This window comes from Strix uralensis, chromosome 1, assembly GCF_047716275.1.
Source record: "Strix uralensis isolate ZFMK-TIS-50842 chromosome 1, bStrUra1, whole genome shotgun sequence".
Lineage (NCBI taxonomy): Eukaryota > Metazoa > Chordata > Aves > Strigiformes > Strigidae > Strix > Strix uralensis.
Genome location: NC_133972.1, coordinates 170,784,118 through 170,810,139, shown reverse-complemented (window position 1 = coordinate 170,810,139; position 26,022 = coordinate 170,784,118). Strand labels below are relative to the sequence as shown.

General features: G+C 39.1%; 1 protein-coding gene across 2 annotated transcripts in view; it reads right to left on the bottom strand.

Moving 5' to 3' along the window:
- Positions 1-212: 212 nt before the first annotated feature.
- Positions 213-26,022, bottom strand: part of DENND3 (DENN domain containing 3) — a 42,182-nt gene continuing 16,372 nt past the window's right edge. The window contains exons 7-23 of one of the 2 annotated variants that reach the window (XM_074888750.1): positions 25,720-25,938; positions 24,158-24,279; positions 23,547-23,702; positions 20,679-20,775; positions 17,769-17,872; positions 17,297-17,478; positions 16,143-16,664; positions 14,598-14,860; positions 13,885-14,055; positions 11,146-11,275; positions 10,570-10,677; positions 9,195-9,334; positions 7,074-7,264; positions 5,322-5,455; positions 4,204-4,319; positions 3,939-4,076; positions 213-1,706 (exon numbers count right to left, since the gene is read on the bottom strand). In XM_074888750.1, coding sequence (XP_074744851.1) covers positions 1,506-1,706; positions 3,939-4,076; positions 4,204-4,319; positions 5,322-5,455; positions 7,074-7,264; positions 9,195-9,334; positions 10,570-10,677; positions 11,146-11,275; positions 13,885-14,055; positions 14,598-14,860; positions 16,143-16,664; positions 17,297-17,478; positions 17,769-17,872; positions 20,679-20,775; positions 23,547-23,702; positions 24,158-24,279; positions 25,720-25,938 — 2,994 coding nt within the window. In that variant the 3' untranslated portion in view covers positions 213-1,505. The remainder of the gene's footprint in view (positions 1,707-3,938; positions 4,077-4,203; positions 4,320-5,321; positions 5,456-7,073; positions 7,265-9,194; positions 9,335-10,569; positions 10,678-11,145; positions 11,276-13,884; positions 14,056-14,597; positions 14,861-16,142; positions 16,665-17,296; positions 17,479-17,768; positions 17,873-20,678; positions 20,776-23,546; positions 23,703-24,157; positions 24,280-25,719; positions 25,939-26,022) is intronic. The other variant, XM_074888755.1, reaches the window with a different exon arrangement.

Here is a 26,022-nt window from a genome sequence, read left to right as displayed (position 1 = left end):
GAGGAAATGAGGAACCTGAAAGTTACAGATGAGGGAATCGGGGGAGGACACATTACCAGAAGAAGCTGGTTTTAGAAAGAATAGAGAGAGAGAAAAACCCAGGCAATTATTCTCCACAGTACACAGACAGGATGCAAGTCAGCACTAAAAATCATTATTCTTGTATTGTGTATCAAGTTACACAGGAAAAAGAACTAAGTACAAGAAGAGGCCAGAGTATCAATATAGTGTTTAATAATCTTAAATTGGAAAAAAAAAAAACCAACCAAACACTAAAAAGTTAAAATTTCAGTTACCATCATATGATAAAACCTTTCATCAGCACATTGAAAGAGTTAGGAATATGACATGGAGTGTATTTCCAGTAGTTTATGCTTCCATTATACTCTTTTATATTTATTAACAAAAGTAGCAGCCCGTTTTTTCCTTCTATTTACAATATTTTAAATATTGTATTCTGCTTTACTCAGCACTGATATAGATAAAACTATTCTGCATAGATTTATTGCTTTACTTGTAGATAATTGTCTTCAATGGAAAAACCAGTGTACATCAGGAAGGGATTAGGGAACGCTGCTCAAGAGAATCCTCTAGGCTGCAATCTGACGATGCTGGCTTCAGTAATTAAAGAGGAGTTTGATGACTGCAGTACTAAAAAATGAAGCAGGTTCTACACAAAATAACAGCAGTTCCTCTGATTACAGAAACGTCAACTGAAGGGAGGAGTGGGAGAGGGTTGTTTGCACAGTAATTAAAGGTTGTTTCCAAAAGTAAGTATAATATATATGGAAATTAAATAAATTAAGTGCTTCAGATAAAAAAAACCCATCGGTTTCACAAACTGTTACAAACGCCAAGTGCTGTGCATTGTTTTTAAACGAAAAACAAGTTTAAAAAAGTAAAATTGTCCTTAAGAATATCCAAGTATCTTGTTTCACCAGCAGGGAGCTTTCAGTGCTGTCAGGGAGAGCCTGTCTGTCTACACTTTAACTACAGCACCATAAATATACACACGGTGTAAGGGACAGTCTTCCCAGCTAAATGTAGCTGCTAGCTCAGAAGATACTCAGCATTTACAGTAACTCCATAAATCCAACAAATGCACTTAGTTTTTTCTTTTCGGTGACGGCTTCCAGCTGTTATGAGCTGTAAATACAGTATCAAATCCCACTTTTCAGGCAACCCACGCACTGCCCCAAAGGAGCTCTGGTGGAATTCCTGAGCTGGCTTCAGCTCCCTGACTCTTCACAACAGCACAGGTCAAGTTTAAAGCGAGCGACCCCTCTATTCACATTTCTGATTCTTTATCCAACATGCAGGAGCAGCACAAGGTGCGAGGAGAGATTCGCTTCTATTTTGATTTTCTACAACAACGTAGGCATTAAAATAATAAATACAAAACTAACACTGATGGGTGGTTGAATTATATGCAAAATGCTGGAGTAAACACAGCCTGAGGTCTTCACTTTTTGCTAGCACAGGTAGACGGATTTTGAAGAGCTTAACTATTCAGCTTTCCAAATGGCAATCTTCCCTTCTTCCTTTCCAGAGCCGCTGAGGACGTATCTGTCCTCTGCCGAGCACAGCGCCTTTACTGTGTCGCCGTGACCAACCAACTCTTTCTCCACAGTCTTCTTCTCAGCACTGACCACATAGATCTTCCCTTTGCTTTTGCCTTGCGATCTTCCGCTGCTGCCAACCCACACCTGGAGAAAAATCAAAACAAAACCACAATCATTTTTACTACTTTACATTTCAGTCTAGGACACAGTCGAGGAGTTTTACGTGTCACATTGATGCAGTGAGGGTTCTCTCTTGCTCTTCTCCCCTGAGGTTTCCCCCGTTCAGGAAAACCCCCCTGTGCACCGTGCTAGAGTGCTCCACAGCTGATCATGCCAGCACTAGAGCTGCTCACCTCAGCAGCTCGACTTGTTTTTGGTTCCCAGTGCAGAAAATAAGACAGAAGGTGTCACTTTACCACTGTATAAACCACAGCATGCCCGTATCTCGAGTGCTGTGTGCAGTTCTGCTTTCTGCACTGCAAGAGCAGAGAAAATCCAGGGAAGGGTAACTAAAACTATCAAGAGAAAGGAACAGCTGTCATATAAGCAAAGATGGCAAAAGCCAAGACTCCTTAAGCGGGAGAGAAGGCAGCTAAGGAGGGATCACATTAAGGTTTGCAAAATCACAAAAAGTGCAGAGAAGAAGAATGTAGAACCAGTGTTCAACACATCCCACAATTAGAGAAGTAAGAGACACGTGGAAACCAGTAAGGGTTCAGTTTCACTTAGAAGAAAGTACTTCTCTGTACAGGGCTGGCAGTGAACTTCCAGAACCTGCTGCTACAGGAAACTGTGGTACCTGCAAGTTCAAAATGAAATCAGATCCAAAAATAGATAATAAAAGACTGAGACAGAGGTGCACACTTTAGTTACCCCTAAACAAGACCAACGGACAGTTAAGGAGCTTGAGGGGAATACAGGCCAGGTTCACACGCTCTCCCTGCGCAGCGTCGCTGTTGGAGGTAGAACAGGGGGTCAGATGCACCTGGTCCAGCCCAGCAGAAGACAGCTGTGGTCTTCTTGGGCATATGTTTTGTACAGGGTAAGCACTCACTGCTGTGCATCAGCAAGGCTTGCCAGCCAGAAAGCGTCCTATTTCAGATAGGCATGTTATGCAATTGGGTTTGTCTCAGGTTTCTTCAAAGACAAACAATGGCTTGTTTTTAATTAAAGCACTTAAAAGTGAGCCTGTGGCAGACAATGTTGTTGTTAGCCTTTACCAGGCTGCAAGTTCATTCTCAGTAACTGTAAACGTTGTGTAGACAAGGAGTATGGGTGTTCCAGCTACTACAACAAGCTCCAGACCCCTCCTTGGACAACTGAGGCTGCCGAGCTGTCGGCAGGCTGAAAGATGGTGCATGGAACACTCAGGCTCAGGAGATGGATCACACAGGGATATTTTCCAGTTGTTCCTTTTGTATCTATAAATTGGACTACAATGTTAGTTAAGGTGCAGCTGGGTGGGGAATAAGTGAAAGAGAAAAGGAACAAAGTTTTTATGTAGAACAAAAGAGAGCTTAATGCCTTGGGGTTTCTAAACAATCCTCCAACTCCCTTAAAATGGGGGTTAAATATATCCATCTCTACTTTGGGGAAGGATATCTCAAAAGGTTTTTCCATCTTAGTTCATAAATCTAACCAAGGGCTGAATACACAGAAAGTTTCCCTATTTCATAAGGCACTTCAGGAACAAAAAAAAAAAAATCATTTTTGAGGAAGGAAGGAGGGAAAATCTGAGAAAAAGATTCAGAAAGTTGCTTTCCCAATAGATATATATTAGTTATTTGCAAATTAACCCTAAATCTGTTCATGTGGTATCACACTACAGTCAGTTGCACAGCTACTGATACCATGCAGAAAAGGCAGGTAGACAGCCCGAGGCCAGTAACGGGAGGGACATGAGATGCTAAGGTAGGAAACCGTTGGCTCCTTTGGTCTCTGTTGAGTTAGGAATGTGGTAAGCAAACTACAGAAAGGTCATCTACCAAAATAGGACAGCTAATTGGCATTTATTGTTTGTCTATTAACCTTTTCCAAGGCTTAGTCTTAGGAGCCCTGAGATCAAATAGCAAGGGACCTAAACTTTCAGGTTCTACGGTTCCCTGAAAATGTCAACAGCTAATGAAAGTCACCAGGCATTTAATTACTGATGAGGATTTTTAGCTTGACATGCATTTTGGGGTATTCCTGCAACAGCCAGTTGTGCTAGGCAGTCATTAGCTTCTCTGATTTCAAAGAGGAATCAACATTTCAAACCAGTACGTATGCAAACACCCAGTAAGGAAACCAACCAATGACAGCCCACGAGAGCTGCAAACAACCAAAACTTTAGTAAAGAATTCCACAACAGGCAAAAACAGTCCAAACGTCTCTCACCTGATTTTTAACTCTTATCATACAAGTAATCTCAGAGCAATCCTGAAGATGAATCTTTTGAGGTGTACTTGAAAAGTCTTTGGTGTTCCAAACATACAGGTCACTACTCCCTGAATAAGATGCCCACGCTTCATCTCTCTAAAGCACAGAAAAATACATTTAACGTTAGCACCGCTGATAGGAAGTATATTGTGATAAGTAACTGTGGCTTGTAATGCCACATAGTCATGCTTCCTTTAAACTCTATTAACAGTTTAATAAATACCTCAGGGAAGAGCTGGAAGCAGAGAAAATAGGAACACACATCCTTCAGGTGATGCTCAATTTTCATCTGTAGTTGAAATTCATGAGTTGACACTGCAAGTATGCAACTTCCAGTACCTTCAATATTAAAAATAAAGGGTTAGTAACAGAAGTGCCTACTTCCTCCATGTCCATAAATCATGGAGAAAAAAGGCAAAATAAAATGGATGTATTGTTTCTCAACCAAGAGTGAAATCTTTGAGTTACTTCTTCACAGCACTACTTTCACAGGATCTATTTTTCAGATGTGTTCTTTCTCCAAATGCTGGTTGCTATTCTGCAGTGCATACACCTGTTAGTTTAGAGTCCAAAAATAATGAGAGGAGAAGAAACAAACTCCTTAAAATCAGGACATCTCATATACACAGTTATTTTCACCTACAGAACTGAGACCAAAGTTAACAAGGCTGAATCTTTACCCACCACAGCAACGGCAGCATCGCTACTGCCCACAGCAGGACCAGGAATTTCCCAAGGCTTTAGCTGCTGTGCTGTGAAGGTATGTTTGGATCCAGAGTCTTGTGTTTGGCAGTACTGAGAATCAGTGCAAAATTCTTGAATCGGTCACTATTTATGAAACGACTTCAAGATGATCCTTTACCCTAGCACAAAGCTTTACTTTATTTGTTTAAACTCCTACAAAGGGGATGACAAGTTTCTACAAGTGGCCAAAACACAGGTCAGGGGATTACCAAATCAGACCATAAAGTCTAGCTGAAATACCCAGTGCAATTTGCAACCGCCTGTTGCTCCTCTACACTTTTAGGATTACTTTTTCTAAGTTTTCCATTCCAATTTACAGGCATCGCTAGGGGAAGTCAGACAAATACAGCATAGCCAGAAGTCTCATCCTGCAGCAGGGGCAATACCTCCAGGAGTGACCCAAACTAGCCACCCATGTAAGGGTTTTGGAGACCTTACCTACAGAAGGCTGCTTACACAGACTAAGAGGAGAATGGGGGAAGAACATCATGTACATGTAAATCTGAGATTGAGATAAATGTATTGTTCTGTCTAATGAAACACCATATTATATGAAGATGTAAATTTTTTTTTTAATTATTTGAGGAATGAACTTACAGCACCACAGTTGGTCATTATGAAGCTTGATAGAAGTGAGATTTTGGCAAGGCAGCTGAAAGACACTGTTGACTTTCAGAGTGCTGATGTTCCAAGCAATCACTGTTCCATCTAAACTGCTTGAGTATGCTTCACTGTTGGTACAGATTAAAAATAATAATAACAATAGTATAGTGTACATTCATGTTCAGAAAATAATCCATACACAAAGAGACTTACTCAAAAAAATTTTACAGCAAACCAAATTAGTGTTCTTCATTTCAGAGACTGAAAAAGTAAAGCACAGTAACAATCTCCAACAGAAAATGGACTGAAATCCAAAAGGCTTCAAGGCCAGATACAATCATTATTTCAATAGTGAACAATTAGTCTGGTTCAAGTTTTTGAAACAAGGTGACCAGTCTTGAGTGGACAGGAGCATGTCCATCCTGTGCCCACCAAGATGCTTAGGGAAGGACTTAAACTTCTTTCCCCCCCTGCCCCCTTGCTATATTCCAGCTAGCTGGCTCCAGACATCTGAAAGTGCATTTAAGCAACCAGCAGCTCTGGGTTGCAGCCAGGCACCCAACTTTGAAGCTGCTTTATGTCTCCTGTTGGAACCAAAGTATTCCTTTCTGTTAAGATTATATTTTACAAACTCTGTATCACTGGAAACACTGTAGGCTAATTCAGAGCTCTAAGTGAGCTAGAGCACACATTGTATCATGCATGAGGATTTAAGTATAACAAAAACTTTCCCTATAATTCTCCTGAACATTGTTGCCTGTTGGATTTTCTCTTTTTCTCTTAAGTTCTCAAAAGTGTTTTTTTTTTTCTTCCACAAAAATATATCAAAACTGTTTTTCTTTGCTACTGCACCTGACAAGACAAATTATACTATCCCTTTTTTTTCCCCTCACCTTTAACATCTGTTGTCTTCAGATGAGAAAAACTTTTTCAGAAGGTTCCAACACCACCTAAGCAAATTCTCCCTGAAACCCAGTTACGCCTGCTGCACCACTGGCAGAGCTACGGCTGGTGTCTGGTCTGGCCTGGGAGTTGCTGCTCCCATGGGAAGACAGCGGGTTAAGGCCCCCAGCCAACACTCTTCCCAGTGTACCAAAAGATCAAAAGCATTTTGCCTGCACAAAACAATAAACGTATTATTGAAATTGAAAAAATGCAGAAGTGTGCTGTAAATATCTAGTCAATGATGCACTCAAAGTAAAAATGAAGTGGTCTTTAAGCTGCATCTGTATTGATTCATCACTGGATGCTGCCAATTCCTGGCTGCTCTCATCCTTGGCCAAAAAAGCATTCCTTTATCCTCTTTGTTCCATAATGCTCTTTCTTTAAAAAGGAAATTCTTAGTTTAACATATACAACATTGGAGCTACAAAAATGGGCTAAATAAAGGCTTATGCTAGCAGGATAAGCCCCCCTGTTTAAAACAATGAATTCCAACATCTAGAAAAATCAGTCACTGGTTTCCTATATGGGCTCCTTTTCCTTGAGACAAAATTAACTTTCTGCCTTTATTTCAGTCAAATAATTAAAGCACGATACTGTATCATTTGGATCTTTAACTAGTCCTCTGCTCACTGCAGGGCAAATTCTCTAGGGTGGTGAATACTGTTCTAGCTACATAAAATGGCTTTCCCTTTAACAACAGGAAGATTCCCCACATGTCCACAACTCTTCTGGTGGTACAGACATCCTTCACATTTGCTTGTATATGTATTTTTAAGAAGAAAACATTGTAATTAAATATACCTGGGTATTCCATTTTTTTTCTCCACAATGATATCTGTAACATCAGAACGATGATCATTTAGTTGCTTATTACAAGACATACTGTGGGTGTTGATTATATAAATAATGGAGTCTTGAGAACCGATCCACACTTGACTCTGTTCTACCATGATCATACAAGTCTGGGGAGAAAAAGCAGGATCAAATAAAATCTAGAAGAAAAAAAATCACTCTTTAATGTAACATGGAAAAAGGCTATATTAAGATACTACAGTTTTCTGGTGATTACAGTAAGAGATCAAGACTCAGCACTTCAGTATTCTATCCTTTGCTCTGCTCTATAAATAATGAAAGAGGACAGATCTCTTTTCTGAGTTTATCCTTTAGTAAATAGGATTAATAACGTATCTTGGTAACTGACTCAAAGCTGTGTTTCCTGGCCCAAACAAAGTAAAAGTTACAAAGGGCATCAGGGGAAAACACAGAAGTTAAGTGTATTTCTCTCTTCCAGATTGGAACATACTGATACAACATTCTTCCTACTTCAGTTAGAAGCAGTGTCTAAGAAAATACTGTCTCCTCTACTATCTCTGGAACATCCTTCTCTCATTCAGCAGCTCTTCATTTCTCTCCCTCCCAAATCCCATCAGTTCCAAACTTCTGTCCTCTTTTCTTTCTCTTCTTTAGAATAGATCAGTATGTGACTCTTCTGGCTTTCCTTCTTCCCCCCACCCAGCTCTTCACCATCAGCTTTACCTGTCCCTTTCTGACTCTCTCCCACACTCATCCACAGCCATGTGGCCTATCCAATCCCTTTTCCTGAGTGTCCTCTACGGTGTGTTTTTCACTCCACTCAGTCTGCAGCTCTGGTTCAGCGTCCCCTGTCATCAAGAGAGTTACTCTTTTCAGGTGGTCTTTCACAAGCAACTCTCTTTAACCTGCTGGTTGAGACATCTTTTAGAGCGCTATCTTTCTGGATATTAGGAAGTATTTCTTTGCAGAAGGGGTTGTTGGGCATTGGAATGGGCTGCCCAGGGCAGGGGGGGAGTCCCCACCCCTGGAGGGGTTTAAGAGTCAGGTTGACCCAGCACTGAGGGATCTGGTGGAGTTGAGAACAGTCAGTGGTTAGTGGTTGGACTGGATGATCTACAAGGTCTTTTCCAACCTTGATGATTCTGTGATATCTCTCCTTCAATATCATCCACCTGTGTGGCAACTGATGCACAGACTCTCCATTGAAGTGCAGAAGGAAAAGCCTTTATTATTACAATGATACATACTTATGCTCTCGCTACCTTAGCTCTTACTTCATGATAAGCAAATCAGCAACTAGACAATCATCAACACTCTCTCCCAAAAACAGTTCCATACTTTCTCCAAGCTGACTTATCTTTCTTCCAAGGCCTGTTTCTCCTCCAAGGCTTGCCGCTTCTCCGGGCCGGCACAGAGCAGAGCTGGCGCTTCTCCAAGCCAGCACAGGACAGAGCTCCTGCCTGACTTGCCAAACAGAGCTTCCCTGAGCAGAGCTCACAACCTTTGCTGAGCTCCCCAAACAGAGCTCTCCAGCTGAGCTGACCAGCAGATGTCGATTTGGCTCTTAAGTATTGAATCTCCCACAGCTGTGCAGGGCTGACAGGCCAATGCCGACTTGCCTCTTAATCATTTACCAGTAACACATGATTTAATTCTTAACATATTGAATCTCCCACAGCTGCGCAGAGCTGACACTCCCACACACCTGGTTTCTTTACACCTTTCCCTGATTTCCAGTTCTTCAGCACAGGTGACTTTTCATCCATTCTTAGGGCTCCCCTTCTCATCTTCTCTATATATTTATTCCCTTAATTCTATCTCAAATGTTTCAAACCTGCCTTCCTGCTCCAAGAACCCAGGCCATTAGGCCAGGAAGCCCTCCCAATATCCAATCCATCACTTCTCACCAGTTGACTTGTTTCATTACAAATCCATTTTCTCTCCTTTCCCTTTTTCTCAAAAATCTCCATTTCTCTGTTAACTGAAGCCCAAACAACTCAAGTGTCTTTCTACAACTTTTAAGGAACGACAGTGATTCAGGGTCATACAGGCTATAGCAACAAACCCACTAAGCTAAAGCAGCAATTGCCATACATGTGTCAGTCTTACCAGTTTAGAGCGGCCCATTTTGAAACAGTGTTGTTGAATAGACCAGGTAGAAGCATCAAAGACCACCACTTTCCCCTCATTTAAAGCACACCATAGTTTTGGATGAGCATTGCCAGGCCTTTCTGAAGGGTCCAGATGCCCTGGAAATGAAATAGAGAAGATGAAATAGGTCAAAGAAAACAAACCACTTTTGGAGATGCATGGGAAAACCCTTATTAGGCAGAGCAGCTTCCTACTGAAGTGCATCTGTGTTCTGGAACTTACATCACCAGTTAATGATGGTTTTCACAATGAATTTGTGCTCATACTCATTTATTTGTTGAGCTCACCTGATGATTTACTCTTACGCTTCAAAGTTATTCAGAACAGAGAGAATCTTTTTCATTGATGACTAAGTACTTAGCTAACTGGGATTGCAGGAAGGCTTTTAAGCCCTATGAAATACCACTAATGATTCTACTCATTCTATCTACTCCATTCCAGCTCCACTCAGAAGCCTCATACTACAAAGAAAGAAAAGCACCACTGAACCCAGCACCACCCACCCACCCACAAAGAGTTGCTCCTGCCCACTTTCCTAACTTTGGAATTCCACTAATTTTATCCTTTTGTCTCAAATTGCTCAAAAACTAGGAAATTACATATGAAGTTACAATAGAAAACTAGTAAGGTTATGAAGTTTGTAAGAATTAGGAACTTCCAGAACTAACATATCCGCTACCTAAATTCATGCCCATTGCACACAGTCCTTAATATTTCTTTTTTTTTTCCCTCCAATGCTCTTTGAATTAGTTGGATACAAATGTGCCAAGCATCACTGAAAAGCTTACAAGGAAATTGATAATGCTTTCTTCAGGGATGGACTTAAAATACATGCAAAGAATAGTACATTAGATCACATACTATATACAATGAGAGTCACGGGCATATAGGTCTGGCTGGGATTCAAGAGGGGGTACACTACTCCTTGCGCTGTGGTTCAACTAAACACCCCCATATGAATCTACTGAAAAATGAAAAAATAACAATGAATATGGATCAATGGTGGAGCATCATTCATCCACCCTGCTCAATAAATGAGGCAGAAATCCTAATGGGAAATCAGCACATTAACACATAGTTGAAGTCTATTATAAGGTGTATAGACACACAGGAAGACAAATTAAGACTGTGAAAGCTATGCCTTGGAGTATCTTAATATGCAACATTACTGTTCTTTTTTAATGATCTTCTGTTTTAGTATTCAACACACAACCAAAGCATGTCAGAATGTGAACAAAATCAGGCAGTCATAATACCAGGTGTTATGAGATAACATGTTTTATAGGCTAATTAAAGCTCGGCTAACAAAGAAAGCAATACATCAACAACTCACCTGGCGTATAAAGCAAGACATCTATTGCCTGTGGAAATGTCTCACCAGCTGAGGGGTTGATCTTGTGCTTTAATGTCTCTGAAGTTGTTTTGGGAACCATCATAGGCACTAAAATACATTTTTAAAAGGTCATGAAGTGCACACTTAAGCCTGAAATAGACCTGTAATTCTTATGAACTAGTAATTCTGCACTATTTATTCACATTTTTCACTTTTCTTTCCCTCTAGCCTTAGCTGACTAGGAGAGCCCAGACACCACGCCTATGAATTCTGGTAGCAGAAGCATAAATACAACACCCAAGCAGTCCAAACAACCACAACAAAACCACAGCATCCAACATGAAGATAAACATACCAACTAAGGTTCTGATACACAGAAGGAAAAAAAAAAAAAAAAAGGAAAGCCCTAGCTTTCTATTAATAACTATTTCATAAACTATGCCTGTGAAAGTGCAACAGACTAATGTCTTTCTATATTTCTACAGATCATCAGTATGAAAACCGGAATATAACCAGAAAGAGATGAGACAAATGATGCAACAACAGCAGGCTTTGTAGCATTGCTATGTGACTGACCTTCATTTTTCATCCTGTCAAAATAAGACAGTTTAGAGGCTGCATATATAGCTTTACAGGACTGCAGGGCACCAACCACAGCATCCATCAGGAGAACATTTGTCAGCGCTTGCTGAATATACTGAGGATCCTAAAGACAAAAGACTTACTGTAGTTTATCTATTGGTCATTATTCTTACAAGTCTCCAAGTTTAACAATCACAACACATGTCATGCTTAGCACAAGCACTAGCCAGTTGCTGCCCTGCAGCATAATTCATGCTCCTTGCAGTCAACCCCCACTCCCACAGAACATGTTCCACTCCCAAGCAAGGTCATGGAGCAGGCAGCCAGGAGCCAGTGTTAATTCATTACACTAAAAGAACAGAATTACAGAATACCAAGTTGGAAGGGACCTCAAGGATGATCTGGTCCAACCTTTCTTGGCAAAAGCATGGTCTAAACAAGATGGCCCAGCACCCTGTTCAGCTGAATCTTGAAAGTGTCCAATGGTGGGGAACCCACCACTTCCCTGGGGTGATTATTCCAGTGGCTGATTATTCTCATTGTGAACAATTTTCCTCTTGTGTCCAATCGGAATCTCCTCAGGAGTAACTTGTACCCATTACCCCTCATCTTTTCCATGTGACTCTTTGTAAAAAGGCAGTCTCCATCTTCTTTGTAGCCACCCTTCAAACACTGGAACATGGTGACAAGGTCCCCCCTAAGCCTTCTCTTCTCAAGGTTGAACAAACTCAGTTCTCTCAGCCTCTCCTCACAGGCCAGGCTGTCCAGTCCCTTGATCATCTTTGTGCCCCTTCTCTGGACCCTCTCCAGCCTGGCCACAGCTTTTTGTGTAGCAGGGACCAAAACTGAACACAGTATTCCAGGTGTGGTCTGACAAGTGCTGAGCAGAGTGGGATAATGACTTTATCTCTGCTGGTGATGCCCTTGTTGATGCAGCCCAGCATCCCGTTGGCTTTCTCTGCAGCAGCAGCACACTGGTCACTCCTATTGACCTTGTCGTCCACCAGGACCCCCAGGTCCCTTTCCACAGAGCTGCTCCCCAGCTGGGTAGATCCCAGCCTGTGCTGCACTCCTGCATTATGGTTTCCCAGGTGCAAGACCTTATGTTTGTCCTTGTTGAACTTCAGAATGTTCTTCTTAACCCACTCTTCCAGCCTATCCAGGTCTTCCTGCAGGGTGGCTCTCTCTTCCGAAGTATCCACCTCCCCACTCAGTTTGGTATCATCAGCAAATTCATCAGGGCACACTTGATCCCATCAGCCAGGTCACTTAGGCAGATACTAAACAGTGTTGGGCCCAATATCAATCCCTGGGGGACCTCACTTGTGACAGGTTGCCAGTTTGAAAAGGAGCTATTTCCCACCACCCTCTGGGTGTGGCCTGTCAGCCAGTTCCCCACCCACTGCACAGACCACTTGTCTAGACCATTACACACCAGTTCCTCCAGGAGGAGGCTGTGGGGAACTGTGTCAAAAGCCTTGAAGAAATCAAGGTAGAGAGTGTCCACCACTCTCGCCCCACATCAACTGAACAGGTTACTTCGTTGTTAGAAGGCTATCAGGTTTGTCAAGCACAATTTGCCCTTGGTGAAGCCATGCTGGCTTTTCCCAATCACGTGCTTCATTTGACTTGTGATAGCCCACAGGAGGATTCATTCTGTAATTTTCCCAGGGACTGAAGTAAGACTGATGGGCCTACAATCTCCTGGATCCTCCTTCAAGTACTTCCTGTAGTTGGGGGTGACATTAGCCTTTTTCCAGTCTTCTGGGATGTCCCCTGATCTCCACAACTTCTCTCCCTTTTCAGTGTTGTTGGTGGCTAATTCATCTCTCCTGTTTAACAGCAGCCCAGTAATTTCCTTCTGTTTCTGCTTGTTGTCTATGTACCTGAAGAACCCTTTCTTGTAGTTTGTGACATCTCTGGCCAATTTCAATTCGAGCTGAGCTTCTGCTTTTCTGACTGCGTCTCTGCACACTCTGGAAACACCCTTGTAGTTCTCAACAGGTATTTGTTCGCATTTCCAACTGTGCAATACTTCAGATCTGGCACAATCTTGATAGCAGATGAGCAAACGAAACCATGAATGGCACTGATGGAAAACATACAGCTGACGTAGGATGGAAACCCGTCTTCAGGCTGGATCTTTCTTCATGGGAGGGAAGTATGCATTATGCTTCGTCTTGGCTAAAATAATTCAAACCCTTCCTGAAGAACCACCAAGCTACACTTTCACTATTAAATTCAGCAGTCATGAAGAGTTATGTGGTTTAAATGGAAACCCTGCTTGTATGATCCTTTTTCTCAAGGTTTCCATGACAGAAGAATACATTTCGTTCTATTTGTTGAAAGGATCTATAGTCACCAGTGTTCCAGCATGGGAAAATTCTTTCTACATGCTATATTTTAAAGCAAGATGGGGAAAATTTTCTGTTAGTTAAGATCACTATTCTCATACGTTGTGAACTTCAGAAACTATTTCACAGAACTAGTGACTAAATTAAAAGTTCCATACCAATGGCTAAGAAAAAAATCTTATATCTTGAAATGTAATCTTTTTTCTTTTTTTGTATTCCAGAAGTATTATATTTAGAAGTAACAGCAAAACCAAAAGTTTATTTACTTAGCTATTGTTTGCTGAAACCTAGAAATTCTAAGATTGATGCACGAAGTATTTAGAACAGAGACAAAAAGCACATACTTCATACTTATTTGGTTAAATTCCCATATTTATACCTTGTGATCATCTGCCATTTTCTTTCCAGCCCACATTTCTTTCACAATCAGGTACCAGAGATCGCACTCATTTTTAAGGTTAGCTTCAAAGACTTCTTTTTTAGATAATGTTTTAATCCTCAGAGTAGGTATTCTCAAAAGGAGAAAAGCTGCAGTTGTGCTCTTAACATCCTGGAAAGGTATGAATAAAAGAAAACAAGAAGGATGTACCACGCAATCACAGATAAGGTGTAGCACTCATCCTACAGGGCAACTTTCTCTGTTTCTAACTACAGCTAATTATTTCAATTGTCCATACAAACCATTAAGCAGAGATGGTTTTATGAAATTTTAAGTTCCAAACAACATCGTACAAACTTCGTTCCACAGTGGATACAACGCTGACACCATGGTCAAACAAGCACACTTAATGCTCATGTCATTAAACTTCTCTAGCTTTATATCCCATGTACATTTCTCTACACCAAGAGGTTACAACCTCTAGATTTTTATTCTATGTCATCTTAGCACCTAGCAAACCGTACTACATCAGCTCTGAAAATTCTGGTACAAAGACCCAGAATTTTATCTAATCACTCATAAGTTAGTGACTTCAGAGTTGTTTCCTACACTTCTTACTGAAACTTTGAGTTGAGAGATAGATCATTTTGCAGAACAAAACGTGGCCTATATCCACAGGCATGCAAGAGAACAAGAAGTTACTTGATGCTCACCTCTATATCCCTGAAAGCAGCAATCTGGACATAGCCAGGACGTCCTCCTTCAGTCAAAAGGAACAAGCGCTTCTGGGTCAGAGCTATTTTTCCGACACCACAGTTAGTTCTAACTGAGCAGGATAACTTGTAGACACATTCATTTTTATCCAGATGCTCTATTACTGTTGGTGGCAGATTCACCTCTTGAGCTTCTGCTTCGGTTTCTTTCCAGTAGTTGTAGAAATCTCTGAATGTTTCAGGATCAATTTGTTTCTGGTGTCCTAAAAATTTTTTAAAACCTGTTTACTGTGAGAAACTATTATACAGAAAGAGACCTTTAAAAAGATACTAACTTTCAAATTGTGCCTCTAATAGCATAATGGGTAAGGAAGGTGAAAAAGCTACAAAAAGGAAAAAAAAAAAAAAAAAAAGGCCTGGACAATGGTTAAGAGACAAAATTCTTCTCTTGACATAGAAAGATTCCTCTGTAGTTAGCCTAGGCCATAGGTCCCATGCATCTGGCATCCTCCCTTCCACCGTACTCGATGGAGGGAGGGTGCAAACACTGTGCCAGTCTTGCTTGTTTAAATTCATGCCCAAAATCCCATCAGCCAATGGGAAAGGATTTCTACTTCTCCACTGAATACTTTTCATTACAACTGTCCAGTTGTATAATGAAATACAACAATGAAATACTATTATATCACATAGTTGCCAACCTGGGATAAAAGCTGAAGTTATACCAGTGAAAGACTTCAGCAGTAATTAATTACTCTAAGAATTTAAGTGTTTGGACAGCAGAATGTCAAACACACATAAATTCTTGCAAGACATATGCTACCTCTGGCTTCAGAAAGTCTTGCTATTTCAACCAATGTTTAATCCTTTGTGGCTACAAAATATAACCGTTACCAGAGTAACTAGGCACAGAAAAAGAATTTAATAGTATTTTATAAAAGCGCTCTCAAACTATGTTTTTAGATATCAATCACATGATTCGGATCTCATTCAGGAGGAAGAAAGTTCTCTCAAATATATACGTAACCACTCCTTCTGCTATGATGACCATCCAAGAGGAATTTAACTGTAGCTACCTGAATTCTGGATTTTGTTAGCTTATTTTTAATAGACTGCCACCTTTCCATATTACCTAGTGGTTTTATAACACAGAGGTATCTTCCACTGGCAATTAGGATGGTCTTATATTCACTTTACTCATAATCTAAGCCAAAGAACTGCACACCATCAGATCACAAAAGTACCTCACCCACACAACGTGAAAAACTGTAAAGGGTGTGCCCAAATATAAGTAGATTCCTTGTCTTTATTGTGGATGCAAGTACAGACATTCTCATACACATTAAATCTATTATCTGTAATTATCCTAATTAAATAAAATTGGCCATAAATCTCACAAACTGTGAGTTTTTAGAGGCCCAGAAAATGTTTAATAAGCATTAAAAACAACTGGAGACAAAAATTTTATTTTGGTTCATAAAAAAACAGTTTGAAACTGTCGTTGCCTCAGTGTAGATGGTCACTAAAAATGTATCTTTTACTCACCTACTGTTAGGGCATCAAATAACCGATGTATAGTGTCTATATCTTTGACAATCCCAGATTCCTGGATCCGCTTCACAAAATCATCCAGTTGCATGTGTGTTTTTGGCAATTCAAAATTTTTTACGTGGTCATCTATTTTCATTACTTCTCTTTGCTTTTCCATCACTCGACTTATCAGCTTCTTCAGCTCAGGTTTGCGGTCTGCTTGCAAACGCTCAGAAGGAGGCATGGTTTCCACTATTTTTCTTACAAGATCAGTAGGGAAAATTCTTAAGTCTGTTTTATCTAGGTTCTGAAAGTCAGAAAGTGCATTTAGTAATTTCCCTTGCATCAAGCTAATAAGTCCCCGGAGGTAGAAGTACCTTGCCAGCAATGCTGAGCTATCAGGTGGTAAAGTATTTATAGCTTTGCTGAGATGGTTGAAGAAGTCTGTATAGTAGGAGTGAACACACTGGAACATCAGAGGAAAGTGAATTTCTGGTATTTTGAATGTACTGACTGATTTGAAGGGCATTTTTACAGCTAAAACCAAACAAACAAAGTACATTGATTAGTATAAGCAGTGAGTAAAAGTGCAAGTATCTTCACAACCAGCAATACTACAAACAACAGAAAGAATTCCCGTCACAGCAACAAGCAACTTCATCACATGAAATTCAAGTAAGATCACGATTGTGCTAGGGACACAAATATATTTCTATGTATGTCCATCATTCTTATTATCAGTATATTCCCTAACCTGATAATGTCAACTCTGGGAAACAAAAATTTAAAAAGGAGGGAAAAACCAAACCCATGCAGTTTCTATAGGACTTGCTTTGTTAGACAGTGCTAAGCCTAAGCCTATGTTTAAAGGTAGTGGAGAACTAGACATAAGGTGGGTGAGGACTGAACATGAATACTGACTCAGGAAGCAATTCTCCAGTATCAATCCTATTGTGACCAATTGGGCTTCTGAGGTACAGCAAAACTTACAGCAGGCTACAGACTGATTTGACATGCAAGGAGAAGCACAGACAGGCCCCAGCTCAAAATGACTCAACTCACCATTTCTTTCCAGCATCTGACACTGTTCCTGTGAAAATTATTCAGTGATGTCACCCATAAAGACAACAGAAAAGACACTGTATTTGTTCAACATATTCTTGCCTTACCAACACCTGTTTCTATTCTTCGAAGTGAGGAATTTCTAGTAGGGCCCTCTGGCAGCTTGATATCTTGCAGATTAGGCATACTGATTACCATACGCCTACTAATCCTGTACTGTGGATTAAATAGTTTAGAAGCCATTTTCTCCATAGTCAGTCTTCTCGGGGTATGAAACATCAAGTTTAATCTGAGAAAAATAAAAATAATATATAACTAGTTTTAAATTCAGTATACATACATACTAAATTACTACTTTGGGTTTTTTTGTATAATAGTATTAAACTACAATTATAGTACCAATTCACAATTTCAACAGCCATGGTTGGACATGATCATATCACCCTTTTATATTAATCTTAACAAAATGGCCTATCAATTAGTCATAATCTTATTCACAGATGACCTGATCTCATACCACTAGAGTCAAAAGGACTTTTATCACTGATATCACCAGAACAAGGAAGAAGAAAACTTTACCTATCCTCTTCAGACTGGGTACTCAACTCAAGTCGAGCGAAAGCATCCATCTTTCTGTTCAGACGAGCTTTAAGGAAAGAGTGAAACATGTGGGTCTCTAAAACCTGTGAGACACAAACTAGTTAACTGTGGATCATTTACAAAATACATTTTTATTAGCATGTTTTGCTCAATTTTATTACCTTTATATCATTTTTATTACCTTTGCATATGCAAAGCTGAGAAATTCCAATTCAGCAATCACAAAACCAAAAATATTTTAAAACTTCAACAACAGAAAACTAACTCGGTTTCCATCCACCTTCTGTACTTTCATGACGCTTGTTTAGTGGCAAACAGTAATCTCAGACCACCCTCCAGAAAACGAAACCAAACAAAAATGAGAAATACTGAGCAAAACAGAGACTTTTAGCTACAGGTTTAACAATATATTTTCTGCCGGTAACTAATTGCTGATTAATATTGTCTATGGTTTGGAATAAGAAGTTTGTGGCACTCTAACATTGTGCCATCAAACTGAAAAGACAAGCAAGACATCTTTTCTTCTGGTAACTCCCCTAATTGTTCCCTGTTCAGGTAATTATTGTGGTGTCATCCAGAAATAATTTCTAAAAGGTCAAATTGCTACTTTTATGATAGAGGACACCAAAAAAAATGTCAAGTGTGAATTAAAAAGAGTGGAAAGCTACCATCTCCCACCATGAAAATTAAAACAAGATAAAAGCTAGGATTTGAGGCAATACAACATGTGTACTATATAAATATTAGTTCTAGCATAGGGCTTTTAGTACTGTTTGAAATAATTCAGAAAACTAATCCATTCAGCAAATCAAATGCAAACTTCAACACAAGACAATATTGTTATAACCAGAAATCCTGTCTTTATACAACCTCTAGCCTTTACAAACTTACTAACAGACAGACAGTTGTATATTTGAATGTAACTAGGAAAAATTACTTTGATTAATGATATAACTCAGAGGCTTGCCTAAAGTACCCTTGTTAGTCTTGGAGTTTACCACAGGACACAAAACAAACCTACAAAAAACACAACCCAAAAACTCCACTGATCAGACATCAGTGTATTTCTGTGATGCTTTTAAAAAGCAAATGAGAAAGGTAAGTAATCTAGGTACTCTGAAATTAACAGAAATATTTCACCCACAAATAGGTCATTCTTATTCAAGATGCCTCTTATCAATGCATTTGCAATGTAAAATGGCATCTACAAAAGCATTAAGGTTTCTGCTTTTAAGTATTTCTCCAGTAGATGGCATATTTTGTTGGCAATTGTATGCACAGGAGATAAGCTGCAGGAACTGAAAGAATCCTTTCTAATGGTTTCTGGAGTTCTCTTAATATAATTCTAGATACCACTAGTAACTACTCCAGATTGTGTTATCTTCCAAGATTTACTTGAAAGCAAACCTGCCACTATGTTATTTAGTATTTAAGTGAGTCAACTGCTCAAAGCTCTTCTCAAATATACACATGTGAATTTTAAATTAATTTTAAATTTCAATTAATAAAGTTACCACTATTTTATTTATAGCATTAGAAACGGCTACTGAAAATATTTCCATGATTTCTATTAATTTGAAATCCTGGTCAGAACATTTCTGATTAATTTCTCTCCCGATGACATATTAATAGATTATTTTTAATGTTTCCTTTTTGTTTGTTTTTTTAAGAATGTTTACTAGTGTTGGAAGCTTTATCCAACAAACACTATTTCCTGTTTAGGATTAATCAGTTTGTTATCTTTGAATTAACAGATATTTTGCCAAGTTTGGCAGCTACCACTTAAGTAAAACGAGATACTTTTCTGAATATTTCCTTTGCACACCAGCATCTCCTTTAAATGGATGTTCAGAAACTTTTCTTATCATGTTTGAAGTCGGAAACAAAACAGGAAACAAAAATGGTGTTCTCAACCACGACCTGCTCATGGTAACGAGCAGGTCTTTTTGTCAGGTATAGAACGGTTTAATCCAGAGAGCCAACTGCCAAATTCTAGTGGCAAAGGAAACCTCCTCCTTGATCTTCAGCAGATCAAGTTTATGCTAATGGAAGGATGAAGCTGATCAGGGCAGGTGCAAAAGGGACTCAGGGCTTGTACAGAAAAACTCCACATCCCTACAGAGTTTCCAACTATCTAATGTATCTAATAAACTCAGTTAGCAGGAGGGCTAAGAAAAACTAAGTGGGGATTTCAGGTTGTCCTTTAGCCTCTGGCACTCCTGGGCGTGGCCTGAGGCTATGCACTATTTAAGTATTATTTCATAGGTTTCACCAGCACTAAGTTACAGTTATACTACTTGGCAAAGCACATGAAGCTAAATCAACTTATGTCCCTCATGCCCTGTCACACTGCAGGCCCTAAGGACACCAGTGTCACTCTCAGCAGCACACGTTCGCTGTGAGGCATTGGGGGAAACAGGCTCATGGCCTGGAGCCAAGCAGGCATCCTCAACTCCACGCCCTGTTGTTCAGGCTGCAGATAAAGCAGGTACTTTGATTTGTGTCGTTTGAGCTCCCTTCTGCTGTGCTCAGGCTTGCTGAAAACTCACGTCTACATATGGGCTTCAGTCCAAACAGTTTGGACAAGTGCCTGTGCTTAAAATACAGTTTTGATGTAGCTTTACTGACCATCTGCCAGAGGTTAATCTCATCCCCGAGGAATTACATTTAATTTGCTCTGGAATTACATAGTACCTTGCTCTCCAAAATGCTGTCTACTATTTTATCTGTTTATAGTAAATAAAATAAATTTGGTAAAGCATTCTGTCAAAGTTGGTGGTTCAACAACAACACACAGACCAAACTGTGACCATTCTATTAATATCTGGCATTAATCCTAACATACAGATTAATAACAGAGAATCACAACATATTTAACATTGAATTTACCTTTTTGTAAAATGGCTGGTCTCCAATTGCCCTTGTTTTCAGAAATTCTTCACTGTTAAACACTCTATGTTCATAATTTAGATGGTCTTTTACCTCCCTGGAGACAAAAATAAATAAATAGATAAATATGCTTAGAGATTTGTAAGCACGTTGCACTTTCACAGTAGCAGCAGCCCACTGTACTAGAAATACACTGCAGCATCAGAAGGCAAAATAGAAATATGCTGCAGTATCAGAACGCAAACTCAGTTTTAATGAAAAAGTCTGAGCTACTGAATCATAGAAGAAGAATGCAAACTCTTAGAAGGTGTAAGACAGGCTACCTGCTGCCACTGCCATTTCAAATCAGCAAATTCACTCAGAGCCTGTGGGATCAATTTTAGTAACTCACAGAGGAGAATCTATATATGTAAGTCATGATTTAGGCTCCAATCCTGGAATTACATTTACATCACATACAACCCCTCTGGAGCACTAAAAAGACAAGTGTACCTACCCGCATATGCAATTTGAAATACATGATCTGACCTGACACTGTCCCATTACATTGCATCTGTAACATGCACTTGAAATATTATAGATTATGTAATTTTTTTGCTGCACTCTCAAACTCTGCTCATAAAGCCAGCAATAACTGGCAATTGTGTTAAACTAAAGAGAGAGAACTATTGAAATAAAAGAGAAAGCAAGATAAAGAACCGATGCATATTTTGGTATATGCATTGTCACAGCAGGGCACTATTGCCTCACAGCAGAGGCCCTCTGCCATCCCTGCGAAACCAGACATCAATAGTAACTTCTGTGCCCTAAAGGTGAGCCAGAAAAAGTTGGTTTAGGAGCAGAAAGTGGGAGTTATTCAGAAAAAAGCTGTTCCCTGAACTGAAGTCTGTGAGTAAGAAATGGTAAGTTATTTAATGTGTACAAGGTATTTATATGTGCAAGTGACTAAAATCAGGGCTCTCATTATTACATCTTATTTCATTTACTCATGCTGGGTATTGAGGAATAAGAAGTTCCTGTGAAAACACAGGAATGAAGAAGATTAACTGGTGAGCTAAAATTTGAGTGTAAAAACAAAAGGGGAATCTCATACCCATGCAGAGAACTGACAGGCCTATACATTGCTTGTTTTTCATGGATCAGTGATAAAAGCCCATTAACAGTTTATCAAGCATTATGGGTTCAGAAAAAAAGATGGTTGATAAACGTACATAGTTCTACATAATTTAGCATTGTTTGCTTTAAACATGGCAACTCCACGCCCACAAAAATACTACAGTGCTTCACCGAAGAGAGTAAGAACTGACAGCACAATTGCATCAGAGATTTACTTTCCTTCACTCCTGGACGCTGGTAGATATAGCGTTAGAAGACAGAAGAAACAAGGCTGAAAAAAAGAACAAAAAAAGAAAGTTTGAAGGAAGGGAGAAAGAAAGCAAGAGAAGAATCAATCCCTTTGCAAAACATATTATCTCTTAGAGAGCAAAGCATCTGTTGATTTTTTGTAGCCAAGTGTTCAGTGCATTAAAGAGTGCAAGGCTCTTCGCAGCAAAATGCATTTCTCCTCATCTTTATCTGGAACATATTGTTGCCAAACACTAAAATCCACCAAATCCCACGGTGGTAGCACATCAGGTTGCAAATGCATTTCAGTTTCCATACCCAGCTAGCTGTAAAGTCTGCTCTATCCTCCACACCCAGCAGCTATTGTCCTCCTGGAGGGCCCATCCACTTGTATCAACACTCCCTAAGCTGATCCAACAAAATCGAGCAGGTCAACAGAGACCTAGTATTTGGGCTATATAAATTAACCCAGCACCTTCTGACTGAAAGTGTTAGGGAGCATTCATGGGAGCAATTTGGTAGCTGATCCAAAGAGGAGCACCATCTCCAGCAAGAGGCAGCAAAAAATAGCTGGGGATGGTTATCTGCACAGCTATTTGCAGACCTCTGTCTGTATAATCAGTTCATTTTTTTATATATATATATATATAAGTAGTTTCATTTTCATGGTTGAGTATGTTAGTGACTATGTAAAAAGAAGTGAAGCATATGCAAACCAGCCATCCGTTTTCTGCATTTTTTTTGTACAAATCACCTACCACACTTCCATTCCCTCCCCAAATACAAGCAAATAATAGCAGATTTACCACCAGTACCCAGACTGTTAAGATAAAGCAACTGTGGGTATCAACGCATGACGTTAGTTTAAGAACAAGGAAAATTAGCATAGCTGGACCTTTTTCTAGAGGAAAAATACCCAAAACCTACTCCACATCACTGGTATAATGTCTGTCCCAACCACACCCAATACCCAAGATATCTCCTTGCAACACTGTGACCTTGAACTTAGAGCTCCTCTCCCTCCTTCATTCTCATGTGGTTGCACTCTCCAGATGTCTCACCCATTCTCAGCATTTGTTCAGTTAGCCAAAACACACCCGGGTGTTCTCAGCTCCTGATCCTGCTTTCAGCTCTTCTACCCTGTCCCAGTTTGCGTTCATTTTACTCTAAGAAGAGCAACCAAGACTATGTCCAGTTACAAACTGATATCCATACTGGACTTTAAGCTTTTCCTACTTACAAAACATGAGGACTGCACTTCGCTTCCTGGAATCTCCATACAAGAGACATACAAGTTCAAAATTAGAACAGTTTTATCTAAGATGTCTTAGCAATGTATATGTACTTAAATACATTAATTATTGATAATCCAGCAGGCTAACAGGACGTTCTTCTCATATTCACTCACAAAACTTGAGAGATTTAAAAGTATCTACAAACAAAGTAAGATTATTTTCAGTGACAGTAGAAGTGTCTTAGCTAGCAGCATATGCTCTTGTAATAAAAAATACTATATCCACTCACCTGAAAATATTAACAATTAACTGCAAAGTCGTTTGCTGAACTTCTGTATTCAGTTTCTGTTGCCAAGCCCTTCTACGCATCTGGAGTTCACCAAGGTCTGTGCTGGCTCGGAGATGGCAGAGCTCTAGATCATAATGCAGCTGAAGGCTTTCCACTCTACACAGAGAAGAAAATTTCCAAGTTACACCCTAACACCTTCATTCATACCTTTTAAAGAAAAAAAGTCATTTAGGCCTCACACATCTTTCAGCTAGAGAAAGTGCAAGATTAATTTGCAAGTGTTGACAAGCTACCAAGATTCCTGGAAGTCCTACTAATACATGTACATCACAGTGCACTCACTCTTCTGTGTAAAGTAAAGTTCAGAGAATAATTCATATCAGTAATAAAAAAGAAACATGCATTCCAGGTATTGCAAAATAATATGGTTATGATTATGACTGCACAAAGTTACCTGTATATTAATTAAATTTTCAATTTGCCCTTATCAAATACAGCAGGTTTTATATGAATGAAATAATATAGTATAAATAATATAAAATAAAAAACTTAGAAAGAGGGTCAAGCATAATTTATGAACTATGATAAACACAACTTCAACATCTTTTCACCTTTTTATGAAAGTTTCTGCTGCTTGTGCTGGAACATCTGGAATTTCAGGTACCTCTTCAGCCATTTTTGAATGTGCAATATCTCCATTATCAATATTAATTAGAATTAAGTCTTCAGTTTCCTTTTAACAAAAAAACCAGAATGACTCCAAAATATACCTATATTGTAAAAATATTTACTACTTCTTTACGTAGTCCTCAGGCAATGAATTATTTCAGCAAGAAGATAAACCAGAAAACGATTGACATTTTTCCCTCCCAACTAGGAGATCACATGGATAACAAAACAATTAATTTCAAGAAAAATAAGTGTCATTAAATTAATAGATACTAATCTCTGTACACAAACATTTGGTAACCTAATATACTCTTCATATGGTACTAAATTAATACTGGATCTCTAAACTTATCCTTGAAAAGGTGTACATACAAAGATATGTACAAAACTATATATATGTGTACGCAAAGAAACTCCCTAAAAGCTAATTTATAGCATTTACTCCTTTATTTACCCTGTGGGGTGACTGGCAGAGGGAGCGTTTATATATTAAAGAGTCTCAAGCACAGAAGCACATGCTAATGGACAAAAAGTCACATGGAGGGTAAAGTCCATGCTGCTCTCAGTTTGCAATTTTAATAACCTTAAAGATCAGACTATAACATAGTATATATAAACAAACATAAAATCTTTCAAATTATATCAAATGAAGATTGTATTTTCTAATCTATACTTATTTTTGATAGTGACTTCATCTTACTGCTAACCAAAAAGAAAAAATTTAAATTAGCTATTTCATCTTGGCTTAATTCCTCGCTCATTTTAGACTTGACTAGATAGACCAGTTTCACTTTGTCTTATAGTCAGCTGGATTAATCTAATATAGACTTACACAATTTTTCTGTGTTTGGTTTCAAAAACTCACAGAAAACCTATGTGATACCCTCAAAAAAGTGTATTTTCATTAGTCTTGCCCTACGACGCTGAGCTTTTCTTAATCTTTTTGGGCAACCAAGATTAATGGTACCCACTGAAAGAGGCTTAGTTAAATAAGATTCTGAAAAAAAGACGACAGAAAAACCCTCAGAAAAATTGTGAGTTTATATTCTTTACACTGCTTTTTCTTTATTTTATTAAATACTTCACCATGGGTTACAGCAGCATCATTAAGAGTATTTTCAAGTGCATGCTCAATTCTTAACCCAGATGCCAGGAAAAGGCACCTAATTCACCACACACGATTCTCTGAGCAAAAAATGACCTCAGTGATCTGAAGGGAAACTATTTATATGATACAAATGACATGTAAGTAGAATTTTTCTCCAAATGAAACTTGAACTTGCAAAAAATCATATTATCCTGCAAAGAAAAGAAAAGTAAGGGATACAACAATAAGCTTTTTCCAGTAAGCCGCTGGACACATTAGTGTGGCTCCATTACTTTTAATTCCTTCGCTTCTCACACACCTAAATAACAAAAGCAAGTTTCTAGATGCATCTGAAAGAAGCACAGTGACAAATGCACTGAACATGAACAGCAAGAGTGGTAATAGTGTAAAACGTACCGTACTAACTTCTTCAAAATGATCAATATGACATCCCATAAGAAAAGATGTCGGGGCCATTACAAAATCCAGCATTTGACGAGACAGAATAGGCACAAAAGTGTGTTGCCACTGAAGAGGATGAAGGTACAACATAAAGCATTCAGCAACAAGTGTCAGCAGAGCCCAATCAGAAGAGAAGAAAACTATTCTCTGCTCAGTCAAAATACAGGTCATAATCTGGAAAAAAACCAAAATGCTAAAAGTTTATGAGGAGTTATATCTAGACCATACAAGCTATGTGCAAAGATTTCATCTGCTTGC